The sequence below is a fragment of the Callorhinchus milii genome, unplaced genomic scaffold (assembly GCF_018977255.1).
Source record: "Callorhinchus milii isolate IMCB2004 unplaced genomic scaffold, IMCB_Cmil_1.0 Scaffold2, whole genome shotgun sequence".
In the NCBI taxonomy this organism is placed as follows: domain Eukaryota; kingdom Metazoa; phylum Chordata; class Chondrichthyes; order Chimaeriformes; family Callorhinchidae; genus Callorhinchus; species Callorhinchus milii.
Genome location: NW_024704743.1, coordinates 88,472,441 through 88,493,308, shown reverse-complemented (window position 1 = coordinate 88,493,308; position 20,868 = coordinate 88,472,441). Strand labels below are relative to the sequence as shown.

Genomic DNA, 20,868 nt, shown 5'->3' with positions numbered 1-20,868 from the left:
GGTAGTGCTGTCGTCTTGCAAGCGAGAGGATCTGGGTTTGCTTCTTGGAGGGAGGGGGAATGGGGGCGAAAACTTAGGCATGTTTCCTTACTCCACACGCCTCTGTTTACCTAGCTGTAAGTAGGAACCTGGTTGTTAGTCGATTGGTGGATCGCTTTCCGGGGGTAATAATCCCTCCAAAAAATAATAATTGGTCACTCAATCCACAACTGTTTGTGGGACACTGTTTTGCGCAATTGGCTGCCGTGTTTTGTCCACAAAATACAATCAATTCACTTTACAATATATTCCGTGAAGTGCTTTCAGATGTCTCAATGACGGAATAAGGCTCTATATCAAATGCAAGGATTATTATTATACAATAATGCAGTATTCATGCAATTTCCTTTTTAAGTCTGTTACAAATCAGGTTGCTCCATTAACATTTGAATTTTCAAGACTGTTTTTCATATGTTATATTTTTATGTTGTATATTGCAACCATATTAATAGCCAACTCTAGCTTTGCTTGGCTTCATCTGTATCAAAATCAAATGTTATACCTTTGATGAATTTGCTTCAATTCCTGATACCACGACAGATAATCAATAATTGTTTCCATTTGATCTATTTTTCAGTTGAATTCACTTTAAAACTTCCATTTTGTTGAATTTTTAAAAATCATTCTGAATGACTCATTCTCATCATTTTTATTTGACCTAAAATATTTAGTGAAATGCTCCATCTAGTGGTTAAAAATATCCATTTTAGGTTTCTTTAATTTTAGATTGAAATGATGTCTGAGCTGTGCATGAAGTAATTTCATAAATTAAATAAAGGTTTTATTGTGTTCTAAGAGCTATAGCTTGCAAGGAAAAGCCAGAACCATTGGCCATAGGAATATTGATAAATTAGAAAGACAATAATGATCACATCAAAAAAGGGAAATATACCAAATGGAAAAGGGCAAGATACCAATTAAAACAAAAATGACACTCTGTCATTGTAAATTTACATTATTAAGTTGTCTAGTCTAAAATTAATGACACTGCAGGCACAACAAATATTTAGATACTTTATTTGTAGAATAATTTCTACCATTATCATTATTTTAAAAAATGGATCCCTCTTGACAATGCAACTTACTTCACTGGATCTGTAAGTATTTTGGTACAAACATTTCTGACATTTCTATCTCAATTCTTTGTTAAATTAATTTATTTTATGATAAAAACTACAACTTTTCCATGTTTTTTCCTACTTGGTTATTGTCAAATTTATTATAATACACATAATAGATAGTTGCACAATGAGACAAACATGACCCAATCAGTCATGTATCACTGTTGTCACCATAATACTTTATGACAATCACACCTTTTGCATTTAAAAAAAACTTCATAGAAAGCAAACAATTCGAAAGTATGAAATAATGTGAAATACAACAAATAGACTGTTTTTATTGCTTCGCTATGATGCAGGCAGCGTTGTCAACATTTTATTACAAGTTATGAGAGCAAATAAAAGTATCAAACAAATATGGAAATATTTTAATGTTTATGAAGCCAGTTTGTTTTGCCATATTCTGTTGTACTTCTGCAATATAACAGCAGCTAAAGTGAACACTTAAAACAGCAGGAAATTCAATACAGCATTCCATGATTATAAGTAACTAAGGCAAATTGGAGAGATTTACAAACAGCTTACAGAAAGTAAATGCAGCACCTGCAGTAAGAACATGACAACCTAGCAACAACAAAAAAGGTTTACTTGCATAAAACTGTAGTGCAATGTGCGTATGTTCTGACATGAGCATCCTCTTTGGGTCTAATCAGTCTATGAAGTTAATACAGAATAACTTGACATTGTCCATTCTCTCGGTATCAAAGATTTGCAGATCAACACATCTTCTGCAATGGATGAAAGATTTATCTACGCAAAGCTGTGCTCAGGATAGCTAACTTTTATGGCTCCCCAGTAACAAGCTCGGAATAGACAGATCAAGCCGAGAAGATAAGCAAAAACCCAGGAAACGTATGTTGCACTGTATCGTCTGGCAAACTCTTGGGTTCCAACCTTTTTAAAAAAAACACAGAAGTTAAATTGCGCATAGTGAATTTAAACTTTTTGAGCCAAATCTTGACTGCTCCATATCAATTGGTGAAACCCTCAGCTAAATACATGTGCACACTTACTGAAAGTTGAAATAACCCAAATAACCCTCTCAGTTTATTGACTAATTGAACCCACTCAAAAGTGAAGATCAAATAATCTCCATTGGACAATCTAAAAATGGGGATGCCCATTGTATGTTGACCAACACCACAGCTAATGTGACAGAAAAGTTTCCAAAACAGCCAATTAATTTGAATTTGGAGTAAATTTGGATTTGGAAGGGAATTTAAACCAGGTTAACCAAAATACTCAGTTCTTTGAAATTGTAATGATGGAGCAGTCCCTTTATGTCCACCTGAATCAAAAGGCAGACAGAACCTAAAACTAATAATACAATCAAAGAATGGAATAATAATCTGAAATAAAATAATATATACAGTAGAATATTATTACTTAGGGAACTGCAGCAATTAATTTGGACCATTAACAACCACAGGATGACTGAAATTAAAATTTAGGAAGAAGAAAACAAAATAAAGAAAGGGAAAAAAAAACAAATGAGACTAAGGAAAAGTGAAATGGGAGACAGAGATGATAAGTTAGAGCATTGGGCGTCAGGCAAATAAGGGTATGCAGGGAGGGTTAGACCCCCAGATTATTCATTTGTTAGTAAAGTCTAGGTCAGTGTGCACCAACAATTTTAAATCCCATCAGGGATAAACCTGGCTAAAAGTCAAAACATTTGCTGCCATTAGGATGATACCCTTCTTAATAATAATAATGATCCTTGTATTTGATATAACACCCTATCACATCATTGAGATATCTCAATACCCTTCACAGGATATACTGTAAAGTAACTGTTTATTTTGTGGGCGAAATGCAGCAACCAGTTTGTGCACAGCTGTGTCCCACAAACAGCCATGAGGGATTGTTGGTCAGAACACAAGGAGAAATTCCCTCCTCTTTTCGAATTTAGATTTTTAACGCCCCCCTGAACAGGCAGACGGGACCTAGGTTTACATCTTATCCAAAGGTTGGCTCCTCCGACAATACAATATACCCTCAGCACTGTATTGGAGTATCACCTTAGACCATACAATTCCAAATGCCAACGTGAGGCTTGAACCCACAACTTTCTGACTCAGATGAGATTGCTACCACTGAGCCAGGCTGGCACACTAGAGAATGTTCTTCCCCCATCTTAAAATTTCTCAACATAAAATTTGCATACTTGATTCACAGAAGTTGAAAATCATGTTATTCAGTATAAACACAAAGCATTCCCTTCCTAAAGAAAAGAGTAATCCTTGATCAGTGAAAAGCTAACGGTAGTATGGAAATCTACTGTAAAGTTTAGGGGAATCCTTTAATTTCCTGGATGTGAAATGTACTGTAAAATGTAACTCATTTGTACAAATGTGCTTCAGTTCCAATCAATTGATTTAAATAACAAAGTAACATACATAAACAATGCATTAGTTTATATGAAGCAAAGCAACTTAAAAGATAATATTGTTCATTCAGAAACAGAGGATTAACAAATGCATATGCTAATACTGTAAAAACACATTGTTGAACTTTTTTTTTAATATGTCAGTCCTTGAGAATACTGTGTTGCTACAAAGTAAGTGCTCCCTATTTATATATATTAGAGCTTTTAGAGGTCTCAGTTGTTTTTGGTATTTGTGCCAATGGGCACTCATTTGCGACGCTGTATTCCTAGACAATGGTCAGCTGGCTCAGTTAACAGAAGGTTGTGGGTTCAAACCCTATATGTGATAGTCTTATTCTTAGATACTCTAGAAAAAATGTTTGGATCTCAAGAGCAAGTGCTGCAGCTCAGTGGTTACAGCACTCGCCTCACAAGCGAGAAGACCTGGGCTTAACTCCTGGTCAGGGCGAAACGTTGGGCATGTTTCCTTACTCCACACACCCCTGTTTATTTGGCAGTAAGTAGCAACCCAGTTGTTAGTCGATTGGGGATCACTTTTCCAGGGGTAATAATCTCTTTAAAAATAATAATAATTTGGTTTTACAATCCACGACTGTTTTTTCCGACACTGCTGTTCGCAATTAGCTGCCGGTTTCGCCCACAAAACATACAGTCAATTCACTTCACGGTATATTCCGTGAAGCACTTTGAGACATCTCGAAAATGTGATAAGACTATATCAAATGCAAGGATTATTGTAATTATTATATATTATTGTACTTACAGTTAAACCAACTCCAATGAAGATACAGATCATTCCAACAGTTACATAAGCACAGCACCGTCTTCGTGGCAGTGCACTACCAACAGACGATCTAAAAGGAATCCAAAATGAAGAGTTTATATTGTAAATAATAGCAACATTTTTTGATTTTTTTAAACTAAATAAATCTCCCTAACTTAATAAGATGAATGGCTTTTGTCTGTTCAGTAACATTTCCCAGTTTTAAACAAAATACAACATTGAACCAGTGAGAGCCACTCACTGGGATCCACCAGCCTATTATTATTATTAACAGCAAATTTTCATCATGTCTTTATAATTGGATTTTTCATGTTATAAGAAATCGACATATATTAGACCCATTTCAAGAGGGGTAGAGGTAAGGATGGTGAAGGTGGGAGGATCACCGAAGGCATGGTGAAAGATCTTGAGACGGGCCTTGAAGAAGGCAAAGGAAGGGGCAAGGTGGAGGGGATCCAGGATGGAGTTCCAGAGGGTAGAGGCTGAAAGTGATGGTTGAGTGAGTGGGGCAGGGGATATGGAGCAGGCCAGTGCCCATCAAGTGGAGGGAGCAGGCAAATCAGTAACGTTTTAGTAGGACGCAGAGATAGGGAGGAGCAAAATTGTGGCGGGCTTTAAAAGTGAGGATGAGGATCTTGAACTCTGTCCTCTGGGCAATGGGGAGCCAGTGAAGCCAGGGATCATCTCATGGAGCATAGTGCAGGAGAGGACACAAGATGCAGAGTTCTGAATGAACTGCATCTTATGGAGGGAAGAGTTGAAAATTACAGCGAGCAGGGAGTTAGCATAGTCAAGACTGGACATAATGAAAGCATGGATGAGGATCTCGGAAAACTGAGGGGAGAGGTATTGGCAGAGTTTGACAATGTTGCAGAGGTGGGGGAAGGCAGAACAGGCCATGGCACGGATGTGGGGTTTAAACAATAGTTGAGCCTCGAAAAAGACCCTCATTTTTAAAAGATAGTACAAGGTTCTCTACTAGCTCGGTGAGGTGGAGAGAGCCTCCATGAATAGTGTTGCCATCAATTGGAGAATATTGGCTCTCATCCAGGACTTGATGTCTGACAGACAATGTGTCAGGACAGCATGATCCTTGAGACGAGGGTGGAAGCAGTGATATAGAGTTGGGTGTCATCTGCATACATGTGGAAGTTAACCCCATGTCTGAGGATATCACTGAGTGGGAACATGTAAATATTGAAGAGCAGAGGACCAAGGCCTTGAGGAACACTGCTCGTAACAGTGCAAGGGCTGGGGGAGAAGTCATTAGTGGAGATGGTGGTAAAGGTAAGAGTGAAAAACAATCTCAACACTGGCAACATATTAATTTCAAATGGAAGAGGAAATGAGCCAGAATAGCCAAAAATGGGACTACGGATGTTAGAATGTTCTGAGCATCAGCATCAGCATCATTACAACATATCGTCGTCAGCAACATTGTGCTGCAACTCTGCCCACAGAATCATGAAACTAACAAGAGTGGAATTTTTAATATTCTGGTTTTTAAATCATCTTAAAAAGCCTGTAATGAAAAAGGGACTGTTCCAATTTCTCCAAGGGGTATGTTACTTGCCATCATCTATAAATCCCATCACGCTCTAACACCACCCTATCTCTGTGACCTTCTCCAACTGCACTCTTTTACTTGCTCTCTCTACTCAACTAACCCAGGCCTGCCGTGTGTCCCCCATCCCCTCTTTGTCACAAACGGTGGACTCACCTGCAGCTATTATGTGCCTAACCTCTGGAAATGTGCCTGTTTTCTGGGCATATCATTCAAAACTCATGTGCTTGACCAGAAAATAGCAATTTACTTGTTCCTTTATGAAAAAATATATGACAAACACATATGGTAGACATTCTTTAACACATAATTCAATTACATCAAAGCTCCTCTTTAACCCTGTATGTTACTTTTTCACATGTGTTAATCTTTTCCATGAATGCACAAATGTCTCAGCAATGGAATAATTCACACCCAAATATGATTTTGAAAAACATTAAACTTCAAAAGAAATGTTCCTCATATGATGAAATCAGAATCCAGTTTGCTATAAAATCTACAAAACTTACATTCTTTTGCAGTGTGGGCATTTTGCCAGAGTGTTGAACCTAACTTCCATCCACTGTAAATAAACACACACAAAATCAGGTCACAGACAACCCCTCCCCCAGAAATATCTCCAGAGTCACATAAAGAACATTTTATTTCTCAAGCATTAAACCTTTTTCTTCCTCCATTTCCTTGTAAGGAAATAATCTTAAAATAACAGCAACATAAATTTGGTTTTGACATCCATTGAAAATTTCCCATGATGTAGCAAAAAGGGCCAGGTCAGTGTGTGTCAGTGTCTGTCATGCTTGGGTCTTAGTACAGGTACTACTTGAGAGAGATAACTGTTTCTGGAGCACCAGGAGCTGAATGTTACAATGCTTATTTGCACTGCTCTAGAGGCCTAATCCCCTGTATGTATATTCTCACATTGGTGTAGGCGATCATTGTCCAGACTGACTCTAGTGCAGCATTGCCAGAATTGCTGTCTTTCAGATGTGACATTAAACCAAGGCTCTGTTTGATGGTTTTAAGGTGGACAATAGGATTTTTGAAAAGGGAAGGGGGCTTGTCTCATTGTCAAGGGAACAATTCTCTGATGAATTGGTCACTCATTTCATGGCTGTTGGTGAGCCCTTGCTGGTGTAAATGGCTATGTGTATTTACTCAAAAAAAGTTATTGAAAGTACTGTAATTATCTGTGAGCATTCTGATTCAATAAGACACTACGAAAATGCTTATTATTTTTTCTTTCTTAAGGTGCAGCTACATATTATGCATTGATTCAATACGGTGACTGTAGTAGAGCGATCCTATCAATATGAATTGTGCTTGTCTGTGTATATTACTGCTCCCCAGGAAGTAAAGGATTGGGTCTGCAACAAATTAAAAGGCCATTCACAGCCTGAACTGTTTTCCACACTATCTGGTGTGGTTGACAAGACCAGAAAGTGTACGGAAGTGTACCCATCTGCTAGCAACTTTCCAGTTCTCGTCTTTCTGGGAGGGTTGGATTTTATGTAAGGTTATGTTCAGTGTATGAGTTTCGAATTGACCATCAATAATGCAGAATATGTGTTAACTGCAATAATGAGTGCCTTTTGTTCAAAAAAAGTTGTCACAATTGACATATCCTTAAAATTATCAGTTTCATTATAACTTTACAACAACAATTTGCACTTATATAGCCCTCTTTGTGTGGGGTAGCATCACAGAGCACTTCAAACTGGAAGGAGGAACATATATAACAATATAACTGGCAGAGCCCTATCACAAATATTCCATGCAATCAGTTCCTCATGATTTTCAGTATCTAATGATGAAGTATATTTTCAGTGCAACTCTTCATTATTCATGAAGACCACACCTTTTATTTACACTTCTGGTCACTATTGGAAATAAATCACTATCACAGACACAAAGCCACACAGCATGTGGCAGCAGAAAGAAAAAGCTGTAAATAGTGGAAAATATCTCCAATGACAAAATCCCTAGTAATTGTGGAGTTTTGTAGTGTAGTGGTTATTGCGCTCGCCTCGCACGCACAGGTTCGATTCCCTATCAGGGCAAAACGTTAGGCAAGATTCCTTACTCCACCCGCTTCTGCTTACCTAGCAGTAATAATAATCCTTGCATTTGATATAGCACCTTATCACGTCTTCGAGACAACTCAAAGCTCTCCACAAAATATACTATCTGGAAAATGCAGCATTCTTTTTCCCCACAGTAGACGCATAATTGTCTTGGGCCCATTATTGATGATCCCAGAAGAGATATATATTTTGTGGACGAAATGCGGCAGCCAATTGTGCACAACAGTGTCCCACAAACGGCCGTGCAATGTGTAACCAAATTGATACATTTTTTTTAAAAAATCTTTTTTTTAAATAAAGGATTATTACACTGAGAAAACAATCTACCAATCGATTAACAACCGGGTTCCTATTTACTGCTAGGTAAACAGAGGCGTGTAGACTAAGGAAACTTGACTAACATTTCGCCCTGACCAGTAATCTAACCCAGGTCCTCTCCCTTGTGAGGCAAATGCTCTAACCACAAAGCTATAGGACTCTGGTTGTTATTCAAATGACGGATTGCTTTCCGGGGTTAATAATCCCTCCAAAAAAAAATATGATCACTCAATCCACGACTGTTTGTTGGACACTGCTAGGCACAAATACCTGCCGCGTTTCAACCACAAAATACAGTCAATTCACTTTACAATATGAAACACTTTGAGCCATCTTAACGATTCTATAAGGCACTATATCAAATACAAGTATTATTATTATTAAAACTACACAGAAAAGGTAACAGCTGGCAATCTGTTTTAAGCCTGCGGCATAACTACAGTAACTTGATACTTTTTGAAGAAACCTATGTGAAGGACCAAGACAAATAGAACAGGTTATCATCCAGGTTCAAAAAAGCAGCAAAGAAAATGAGATAGTGACAAATGTATTTGGAGATGCAAATAGATAATAAGGGAAAGAGATAACAATATAAGAGTTTTCTGGGAAAGAAAGATCATTACAAGCAGATTGCATTACAGGTTTGTAATATACTTCCAATTATTGGTTGTTATTTTTACATCATTTTGTGATCAACTGCAGTAATACGACAGTCACAGAAAGGGATTTTGGTCACTCAATCCACGACTGTTTGTGGGACACTGCTCCAGCTTCTAACACATAGATACGGAATTCACATATCTGATTCCCTCAACTATCTGAAATACCTACTGAATGGAATTGGATAGAGATGGTGGAGTAGATATCCACACACAAGAGAGCAGCTGGTAGAACAGCTCACGTTTCTCAAATTTAGCAGGGATCTATTCAGGGGCAGGAGAGTTCTGCTCTGCTATCCTTCCTGACTTCACCCTTCACAAACTTGCTCACAACTGTTTCAGAATTAGGGAAAAAAGGGGCAAGGAATTCAAACAGGAATTATTCATTTTAATTTTACTTTTTGATAATTATTTTGTGCTTGCCTCTAGTGGTTCGCAATATAACTGTTGAATAATTAATTATGGAACAGTTAAAAGGCAATATTTATTATTTAGCGAAATAGCACTCAAAATGCACACTATAGTTAGCTTTTAACAAAACCTTTTAGAAGCTACTTTATGACATTTTATATAAAGGACAATCAGGAACAATGACATTGTATTTTTGTGCTGTTATCTTGCAGTCATGAGGAATCTGGTCAAAACTGTTTAAAAGTGGGTAAAGACTATTTCATCCCAGAAGTCTAAACTGGATTGTGACCCAGTTCACAATTGTCACATTAACTGATTCCAAATTAAAATCTATTTTGAAATCTTTGAGGTCTTTCACTCCCGAGTTATCATTCATTGTTCATGGCACACAGTTTGCACACCATTGGTCACCATTACAGAGCTCTTTGTTCAATAGCTGTATACATACCAGAAAAGTATTCCCACAGTGTCCACACACCACTCGCGTACCTTCAGGCTGCGAAGGCAGGGCAGGCTGGGCTGGCTGCTCTTCTGGGATCATCAACAACGGGCCCAAGTTAATTATACGTCTACTGTAGGGAAAGAGGGTACAACATTGGACCAGATAGATTGTACTGATATTTAATTCGACTGCTCACAAAATATTTCTCACTTTATAATTGAACAATCTAATTCTTATTCATAAGACTAACTCATATATCATATACACAATCCAAATACTCTTTATTAAAATATATACTAACTCGAGAATGATTTCATTTGTACAAAGCAAGCAATTTACGGAGGTGGACAAAATCATTTCCTGTAACAAAGGAATGGGAATCTGGTGCCGACTCACTAGAAACTCATTACTGTGCAAAATGATTTTGGATATTGATCTCATTTTAAATTGGCTGTCAAAAGTGTTTCAGTTATATTTGGCAACTTGCATTTATATAGAACCTTTCACATAGCCTAATGCCTCAAAGCATTTTTCAGAGATGGAGTAGGACCCTGAGTGAGGTTAGAAGGAAGGGTTAGGAGGGAGATGGCAATAGCTAAAGAGGTAATTTTATGGAAGAGTTTTGAAAGCACAAAGGGAGAGTGCGAGGCAGAGGGATTCTGGAAGAGAGTGCCAACGAGTAGGGACACAGTGGCTGAAAATTCGAGAGACATGCAGCAGGCCTGAATTTATAGGATGGAGGATGTGAGAAAGGGCGGGAACTGGATGAGATCATGGAGGTAGGTTGCAGCAAGGATATAGAGGCATTTGAAAGTGCAGAGGCAATGTAATAGTGCTAGTCAATCGAACACAGCAAATCTGAACTTGACACATTTCAAGCCTAAGGACAACAATATAAAATAGTAAAATACACTCAGTATATCTTTGTCTATCGCTGTATCTTTCTTGTGTGTGCCTCTCTCTCTAATTTTGTCTTTTAGCTCTACTATGCAGAGGCCTACATAAATCACTGATAATGCTCATAAAAGTTCATTTTGATAGTGATGTAACTTTGACTATTTGCTTTAACTTGAATCAATATCATTGAAACATAGAAATCTATGACGCAGAAGAAGGCCATTCGGCTCATTAAGTCTGCACCAGTTCACAATGCACGGATATTACTTTAATTCCACCGTCCTGCCTTACCTGTCACGCAGGGTAGCATCCCACAGCACAATGGTGGAGACAACAAGCCAGGGGGTGAGGGAAGGGGGAGGTGATGGTAAGCACAATTAAAGAGCAGCTGGACGGCTGCGTCTGGATCAATGCGGGTCGAAGTCCAAAGGAAAGTCCTTAAAAAAAAAGCAGCCCAGAGGAGGAGAAGGACTGAGGATGAGAGTTTGTTTGTGAGAGACTCGGTGGAGGGGAGGGGTAGCTTTTTCCATGGGCAGAAAAAGATGGTGGGAGGCTTGAAGGAGGGGAAGGTGGTATGAGAGAGAGAGATAAGGCAGTGGTCTGAGATGGCTTTGTCTGTGATTGGCAGATCAAAGATGTCAAGACCATGGATGATGGCGAGTCGAGGGTGTGGCCACAGTTGTGGGTCAGCGAGTTTAAGTGGAGGGTGAGGTTTAGGACGGAGAGGAGGGCAGTGAAGTCAGAGGAGAAGAGGGGCAAGGTTTAACATCCTTTGTGAAGTGAGGTGCCCAGATCTGGATGCAATACTTCAGTTGTGGCCTAATCAATGATTTATACAAACTTACCATGACTTCTTTACCTTTATACTCTAAGTCCCTGTACATGAAAATGCAGCATATTTCACAGCCCTTGTCAAATGCAGTATTGCAAAAAATTCAAAAAGTATTCGCATTCAGTTGTAAGTCCTATTACAGCATTTATTTTGGGGGAGGGGGGATTCTCTAGGCTTTGTAATATACTGAAAAATTGCCAATTGCAGAAAGCTTAGCAACAAGTTTAGACCATCAGAGAGAAAAAAAAATTCCCTTAGAACTGAGCCAACAATGAGAAAAAAAATCTGGCCACAGCCCAAGTACTTTAATGGAAACCATCTGTGAATATGGTTTTGATGATCCAAGTGCCAGATTAGGAAAGGGAAAAAAAACAGCAACGTTTAAAAAAATTCATTCATAATGTACAATTGAATGCAAATACTTAGGAAATAAGGGAAAATTGCAGTACTATATTACCTTCACGAATTTCTAATTTACCCCTGCTGAGATGGAACATTTGTTGTTTAGTGACCTTTTATTTCAAACTAGTGGAGTGGCCTTGCCCAGATTGGTCAATAAAGAGGAGGCTTTCCTTGAGAATGTATGTCAGTAGGAGGAAAATGTTAGTTACTGATGTAACTATGTTGTTTTGAATGAGTGTTTGTATCTCTGATGTATCTGTGACTTTCTCTGCCTCATTTTCCGTCTCTGTTTCTCTATGCCTATCCTATTATGGTTTGTTCTGAAAGCTTGCCGAAAAATTCAAACTAGAATTAATTATTGGACTCCTATTAACTAGAAGGCAATAGCATAATACCAACCAGTTAGGTCTTGGACATCCTATACGCCGTGAGGTGTCCTTACAGATAAGAAGACAGTTACAAGGGCATCGTACATACTTCTTTCCTGATGGAGGGTTTTTGATCGGCTGGAAAAGAAGATATACTTTTATTTCTAAAATATATGTTATATATATATATATAAAATAGTGTATACATACTAGTACATTTCTAATGAAAAATTATTCAAGCAAATATTGTTAGAAGAAATACACGTCATACATTTTAACAGATCTGTTAGGAGAGAGTAAATAATGATTGCACTGTGTAACTGAAAATGGCTGTTCACACAATATGAACACCTGGGTACTTGAATTTGTTTATAGTGTAGAAGCTGCTGCCCACACAGCAATCACACTCTTTGCAAGCAAGCAGTGTAATTTGGAGTCAAGGAATATCTGAGAAGATCAGACCACTTGCTAACCACACCGACAGAAACCATTACCTCCGGAATGGATTTGCCCATTAAGTAACAACCGGTTTCTTCCTTAGTGCTAGGTAAACAAAGGAATTTGGAGTAAGAAATGTAAAAACTGAAGCATTTCTCTCAGAATGTTAAAATCCTAAGCAAATAGAATATACTAAGGCTAGGTTTTTAATGGCATCTTTGTAACAAAACATTAAGTTCTGTAAAATCGCACATCCTCACAGAAACAGCCTCAGCTTAGCACACGAGGGAACCAAGGAGACAAATTTTACTTCTGACAGCTATGTTCTATAACCTGCATTAGTAGTTTGCTGAAAAAAAGGATGGAGTTTCAATCTAATTTATTTAGAGTTTTTTTTGTCAATGACTACAATTCAAAACAATTCACAGAAATGCACCAAAATGATACACTGGGGAATGACTAGATTGAGGTTTGGAGTTGTGATTCCTCACAAAACGTAAGTCTCTGAATTGAGCTATGCCGGAGGTAGTTTTGACAACTGCTCCTTTCACTTGGAATACAAATGCTACAGTAACTGTAGAGGATCAGAGTCTGCCAAGACTCCGGGTGAAGGGGAAGCAAGTAATCCCTCGGTCATGTTATGATTATCAATGACTTGGGGCTGACTTTCTGGGTGACTAAAATTTCAACTAGCATTAATGAGAACTCCAGGAAATGTCCACACAACATGCACGACAAGAATGATCACCAGGAATAAAAAATTAGTTTTTGATAGATTCCTACACCAAGATCCACAATGAGTGATCAATCAACCAGAAAGCCCCGAACCGCTTGTTGTCAAACCTGATATTAACAACGACAAAATTCTACCTGTGCAAAATCTCTTTCAGCCCTATTCTCCTGCAGATATTCCATGCTTCCAAACCATGTCTATTGCTCATTCCTCACTATCTGTGTTGTACTACCAAAAAGTTGTGATATCGACCTATTAACTAAAAAAAAATTCTTTAAGACTTATTTGACATTGTAATGATATCACGACTTTTTGGTCACCCTGTATTATTGGTTGAACTTTCAGCTACTATGATTCTGTCTTATGGAGCGCTCGTCCAAAATGTTTTCGCATTGCCTCCTCTCCCCTTGCTTTCAAAACGCTACTAAAAAATTATATCTTCTTGACCGTATTTCTGCTCAGCATCCTTAGTTCTCTATTCTTTCTACCTGCTCTGAGCTCTCACAATATCTGTCAAGACCACAGAGACGTTGAAAACTACATGGAAATTTCAATATAAGTGCAGGTTATTGTAAAGATTCACAATTTCATATAAAGGTAAGATAAAAATACATAAGTGACTTGAAGTAGCAAGTTCTGTTAAGAATAAAGAGCAAAGTTTGTAGTAAAATTCCAGTTATGAAATGCAGTGCCCAAGATGAGCTTGTAACAATTTTGGGGAAATTAATAATTATCCTTGCATTTATCTTATGTAAAAACATCTCAAGGCACTTCCCGGTAAATACAGTTAAATCTAGTGACTGTATTTGTAGTCAAACATAAAGTAAATAACTGCAATTAATTATTTTTAACACCCTGCTTGGTGGGAGAGGATGTGATTCGTATAGTACAGATGATTTATTCATCAAGATCAGTGCGTGTACACAAAACTGTACTGCATGCAGAATGCACCACTGATATTACTTCCTCAAAGTACACGTAGTAAGCATGCAGAAAGAAATGCCAGTGACGACTTGATGACCCAGACATTGGCCAGTCGGTGCTGGAAGACCGGTGCACCAAGCTTCCAGTTAGCACAGGCCAATAGAACACCAAAATTATAAACTAGTCAATGCTTTACCGGGAGCATTACAACAGAGGTTTTCTGTACTAATTTCCTGTAGCTAAAAGCAAAATAATGTGTAGTTCTGCGACAAACAAAGATATTAAAGAAGACTTTTAAACGGTTAATTATCCATCTGGAGACAAAAACTGAAGAAGCTGTAGTGCCTGGCAGAATTAATTCCCAAAATATAAAGTGAAGGGAGATGTAAAGGGCGATGGGGAAAAAGGGACTTTAGCCATATGCCTAGGAGAAGAATCAGTGGAGAAGAAAATACTTTGGTAAGATTTCACATTAAATCTTTAGAGGAAAAATTCCTCGGGAAGAAATCGGGAAGCAGATGGCATCTCAGTTTTGATTTATGATTATTTGATTTGCAACATTCAGGGCACAAATCTATAAAACATTTCCAATTCTGAATACTGTGTAATGTTGTTTCATATGCCCCACTGAAGTATGTTCCATTAATGTACTTACTCTGAAAGAAATGGACTGTTGTACTGTGCTATGCACCAGCAACATCTCCTCGAGCCCTCGCACTGTCATGAGTGGTGTTCCTCAGACTCGGTCCTCTCCTCTTTAATATTTAAAGATTCCCACAGGCATGGGATTAACTTCCAAACATATGCAGATGACATCCAACTCCATCTCTCTGCCTCCACCCTCGACTCCAGGACCACTACTGTCCTGACAGAATGTCTGACAGACATCAAGAGCTAACTTTCTACAGTTGAATGTCGACCAAAAGAAGACCCTCCTTGGCTTGGCTCCCAACAGCTCAGGTGCTGACAGCATCACTTATTCATGGATGCATTCTCCACCTCACCAGTATGGAATCTTGGTGTCTTGTTCGACCCTCAACTGTCCTTTAAACCCCACATCCATATCTTGACCCATTCTGCCTTCCTCCACCTCCAAAACATTGTCTGCATCTGCCACTACCTCTTCTCTCAGGCTGCCGAGACTCTTATCCATGCTTTCATCACAGCCAGGCTTGGCAATGCTAACTTCCAGTTTACCAGGCTTCCCAACTCTTCCCTCCAGAAATCTGCAGATTATTCAGAACTCTGCAGCTCGTATCCTCTTCCCTACCAAGCTCCATGAGCCAATCACTCCCATCCTCGCTCGGTTCCCCCTACTCCGCTTTCCCAGAGGGTCCTCATCCTCACTTTTAAAGCCCTCCGAGGTCTTGCTCCTCTCTATCTCTGGGACCTACTAAAACGTTACCAACCTTCCAACTCCCTCCTCTCACGGCACTGGTCTGCTTCATTTCCCCGCCCTACCCACTCCACGATCGACGGTTTTCAGCCTTTCTGCTCTCACCCTCTGTAACTCCACTCTGGAACCCTTTTGCCTTGTATCCTCCCTTGCTTTCTTCAAAACCCTTCTCAAGACCTTCCTCTGTGCCTTCAGTCATCCTCCCACCCCCATCTCCCTTGGCCCCATCAAGGGGTCTTGATTCCAACCATCAGCTCGGGTGCGAACCCTTCACTGTCCAGCATCTTGGGCTGTCACCCTAATGTGAAAGGTGCTATATCATTGCAATATGTTGTTATTGTGCTGTGTTGTCATGTTACTTGTATTACAATTGTTACACTTCTGACATCTGGTCAGTGGACTCGCTCAAGAAAGGGAGCAGTACATTGAACATTAGAATTTAAGGTTTCAAACACTGAATTCTAATGTCTAAATCAAAACTTAGCTTTATTAATGGTTATAACATTAGGGAAAGGAAATGACAAGACCTCAAGCTGCTTTAGCTCCAATATACTCCATATACTGCTCATCTGCCTCACCTAAAAAACAGAAACCCTTTCACAACAGCACAAATATGATTTAAATTAAATTGCCCTAAAACAGATCATCAGTTTAGGGCGTCAGACTGTAGGACTCTTGCCTTTAGTGAGAGGTGGTGGGTTCAAGATCCACATCAGGAATATGAACTCACATCCGAGGCAGGGAGCACTGCATTGTTGGAGTGCTAACCTTCAGGGAGGGCATTAAACCAAGGTCCTATCTGCCTGCTTAGATGGATGTTAAAGATCCCATGGAATAAATTGAAAAGAGAGATTTTCCCAGTGCCAACAATCCCATTGATAAAATTAGCCATTCAGTTTCATGGTGGTTTGTGGGTCACTACTATTTGTAGCAAATTGGCTGCCATGTTTGTCTATAAAATAGTCTCTATACTTTACAATAAATTGTGTGAAGTGCTTTGAGATGTCCTCCCGAAGTGAAAGTCACAAAATCAAATGCAACAACTATTTTATTATTTACCATTGGAGAAGCAGATTTGAAAGTACAGAATGGCATTTTATAAGGATTAATATGTTCCATAGATTTTTTTCAAAATGTATTTGGGGAACTTGAAGCAGGCTGGAGCCCGCTGAACGGAGGGAGCTGGCAGGTTGGTAGCAGGTAACGTGTAGGAACTGAGTATTTGTAGACAAATTCAGCACCAGATGACAAAATATTAGTTGTAACTACCTCCATAAACATCCATCAAGTGAACTTTATTACTGAAACCCATCTATTCATGAAACAATAAAGTACAACTTCACATAAAATGTATTGTTACTGCATGTACTATATACTGTGCCGGGGTTCTAAAACTAAACCACAAAAAGGAAACAATGCATCAGTTAGGCATTAATAAAAGCTTATAATAATAATATTAATCCTTGCATTTGATTATAGCACCTTATCACATCATTGAGATGTCTCAAAGCGCTTCACAGAATATTCTGTAAAGTGAATTGATTATATATTTTGTAGGTGAAAATTATACAGTAGAACCTCAATTATGTGCCAAAAGGGACTCTTCTCTCCCGTCCGCCTCCCATGATTAATTGATTTTGTTGAACACTTAGAGCAATGTTCTTGGTGTATTTTCATACATTTCTTAAATATTTAATCTTTCTGAATGTATATTCTTCTCGTTCCATATATAGGATATGGTTTCAGATGGGCATTGTACCTTACCACAATCTGCTCTCTAGTTCACATACTGATGCATTAAAGATCAATTAATAAACAACAAAATAAAAGCAGCAGCCATATGCTTTAAAAAGTCAAACAATGTCACTGCCTTTCCTGCAAAATACATCCTCAGAATTCCACAGTAAAATAAATAACTTCTAGTGAATAGAGCTATGAAAATCAGCTTCCCTAAGACATTTTTCTCTAGAAAAGAGAAGACTGAGAGTGTATGAACAGTGGTGGTTAAAATTATGTAAGATTTAGAAAATGAAGATTCTGTGTGTAAAACTCAAAAAAGAAAAAAGAAAAGCAAACAGAAAAGGAGGATATTTAATATAATCTTAATAATAATATTTGCATTTAATATAATGTCTTATTACGTCAAAACGTCTCAAAGAAGTTGACAGGATTTTACTGTAAAGTGCAGTGACTGTATATCTGTAGGCGAATGGTCTTAGTCTAAAGAATGATAGGCTTGTGTAACAAACTACCAGGAAAGGTGGTGATAGTAAAAGGGTGACAAATTACAATATCAATACAAAGGAACTATAAATAACAATAATCCTTGTGCTTTGTCTCTTCATTGAGACAATTCAAAGTGCTTCACTGAAACTGCTTGAAACTGTTAATATGTTATGGTTGCAGCATATAAACAGACTTTTCAAAGCCTCAGTGTGAAACCCATGTTGAATCAATTAAAATTTGTTAAGTACCACTTATCAATAACCTGGTTGTGGCAAGTAGCTGTTGTGAGTTGAACAGCGTCATGGGCAGCCCCAGATGATGTATTGGACACAGCTGTAATTTACAGACCTGAGCTTCCTGGTTCAAATCCTGGGCTGTGTTGAGTTTGCTGGTGTCAGCAGAGGAAGCTAAATGGGTCCCTGCCTTCCCAGGTTAAGAAGGAGGAAACTAGCTCGGGTCCTGGTCCTTCTTCCACAGCATCCTCTACTAGTTGTGTGTATTGGGAACACAAATTTTAAAACATAAAGGCCTTCCTGTTACTACAGCAAACTGAAACCTGGGTTTTCTTTCCATCGCTTTGCTTTTACTCTTATCATTGAATCTGCACAGTTCAAATCTGATTTACCTGCCCACTCAAGCATGCGCGCTGCTTTTATTTGCTACAAAGTATCTGATCAAGAAAAGTGTCAAGGCATACATTCAACTTTACGAATGAACTCCATTCACTTTGGAGAGATTAAAAGTGACAGGAGGAAGGAGAACTAGAATTTTATTTTGTCAGCTGGGTGTCTGACACATTCAGAAACCCATCAATATGCTCAAGGGATGCTTAAGACCATGCTGCAAGATCCATGCATCCCATCTGCACCTGGAAATTCCTGTGTAATGTAATGGAATGCACACTTTCTTCCTTGAGGGACGCAGGTTGGCAAGAGCTAAAGCTTCGGATCCCTAGAGTCTGCATTGGTTTATCTGCTGGAGACTAACCAGCTGTTTTGTTTTTGCCAGGCAGGTGTCTGACACATCTGAAAACCTATCACCATGCTTAACAGTATCCGAAGCAAACTGAAAGTTCCATGCATTCCACCAACACATGGAAATTCCATCTCTTTTCCCAGATAAAATGATAGCTTGCTATTGAAAGCACTATCTGGCAAGTTTTACCACAGCTCATCCAACTAAGACCACCGAATCTGTTAAGGCTTTGGCTTACAGGGTCAACAGAAGCCAGGTGAGAAGAATCTATGCCCCCAGTCATTGGTCTACCCTTCCAATTTCAATGAGCCAGGCTGGCTGAGCAGTCATCAGCAGTGTCCTGCAATACTGTGGACCCGTCTGGCTCAGGAAGCGGACTATGGCGACCGCCACAGATGTCTGGCTCGATTCTGACATTCCATTAAAAATGTCACCTTAGAGACAGTTCAGCTCCAAGGAAACCTCACTTACCACCCCCCATCCCCCCAAAACAATGATAAGTCACTAATTGGTCATCCAGGGCTAATAATCCCTTAAAATAAAATTATTATTATAACTTGGTCACTCAATCCACAAGCATGGTGATAGGAATATACAGTCAATTCACTTTACAGTATACTCTGTGAAGCTCTTTGAGGCATCTCAAAGAAGTGATAAGACACTATATCAAATGCAAGGATTATTATTATTTTACATCTGACAAGCATGGTTTTGAGGCCTCACTAGATGGAGTACCAGGAGCAGCAGGCAATATAGATCAGCATGACGTTCTTCCATGCTAACAACTAAATAGACGATTGACTATTCTGACTCACTTTAACCACTAATGAAAGTCCCCAGTTATACGTCACAGTGTGCTACAGTGCCCACTGTGATTCCAGTTTTACAAGAGTAGACGCTATAATTGCATGACCACAGTTTCTATTTCAGGAGTCGAGTGTTCCACTTGTTACACAGATACAAGAGCTAATTGACAAGAAGAAGTGTTTTCATAGCTCTTCAGCAAATACACTCTCTCCTCAAACCCAAAGTTGCAGTTAAACTGTGCCATATTCAGTCCACTTTCTAATTTGAAAAAAGTTGTTATTCTAAAATCTTAGATCTTCAAAGTAAAACTGTCCTGTCCAAACCACCCCCCGCCCCCCACCACCAGGTGCAAGTGCAAGTTCTCGCCTGGAAAATACACAGTCAATTCACTTTACAGTAAATTCTGTGAAGCATTTGAGATGTTTCAACAACATGATAAGGCGCTATATCAATGCAAGGATTATTATTCATCTAGAAAGCTAATGCATATCAATAACTTATGGATTAATTACAGTTTTAGAAGACAACATGGGGTGGGGGGGTGGGGGGGGAAGAATTTCAGTCGGATTGAGACTTACACTGTTTACACTATCTTTTCACAAAGTGAAGAATTTGACAAATCCAGTCTCAATTGTGAAGTTGATTATTATAAGAAATGTAATGTTAATTTCCAAATTCTGCCTACTCTGAAATTCTAAAAAAAAATTAAGTATAGACCTAGGTGGAATTTATCTCCAATGTTTTTGTTTTGTGCATAAATCGTTGATCATATTTGGTGTTTGCTCCCTTAGTGGAGCTATTTATTCCACTTCCATCCTGTCTCCCTGCTACTTCTCCATATCTGTTATTATGTTTATTCTAGTACATATCTAATTCCATTTTAAATGCTGACTACACTTATTTGTGGTAAATTTTATATCCCAACGACCCTCTGTGTAAAAAATATTCTTCCATCCTGACCCTATATCTTCCGACAATAATCCTCAACTGTTTATAATTATTCTAAATTGTTATGTTGCTGACTATAAACCACCAACTTGAGAAATATCCCTTTATCTTTAC

General features: G+C 38.6%; 1 protein-coding gene across 1 annotated transcript in view; it reads right to left on the bottom strand.

Annotated features, from left to right (window-relative positions):
• Nucleotides 1–1,044: 1,044 nt before the first annotated feature.
• pip4p2 (phosphatidylinositol-4,5-bisphosphate 4-phosphatase 2) overlaps nt 1,045–20,868 on the bottom strand; it is a 34,358-nt gene continuing 14,534 nt past the window's right edge. The window contains exons 3-7 of the mRNA XM_007912003.2: nt 12,339–12,445; nt 9,815–9,938; nt 6,407–6,459; nt 4,313–4,403; nt 1,045–2,054 (exon numbers count right to left, since the gene is read on the bottom strand). Of these exons, the coding sequence (XP_007910194.1) occupies nt 1,911–2,054; nt 4,313–4,403; nt 6,407–6,459; nt 9,815–9,938; nt 12,339–12,445 (519 nt within the window). The 3' untranslated portion in view covers nt 1,045–1,910. The remainder of the gene's footprint in view (nt 2,055–4,312; nt 4,404–6,406; nt 6,460–9,814; nt 9,939–12,338; nt 12,446–20,868) is intronic.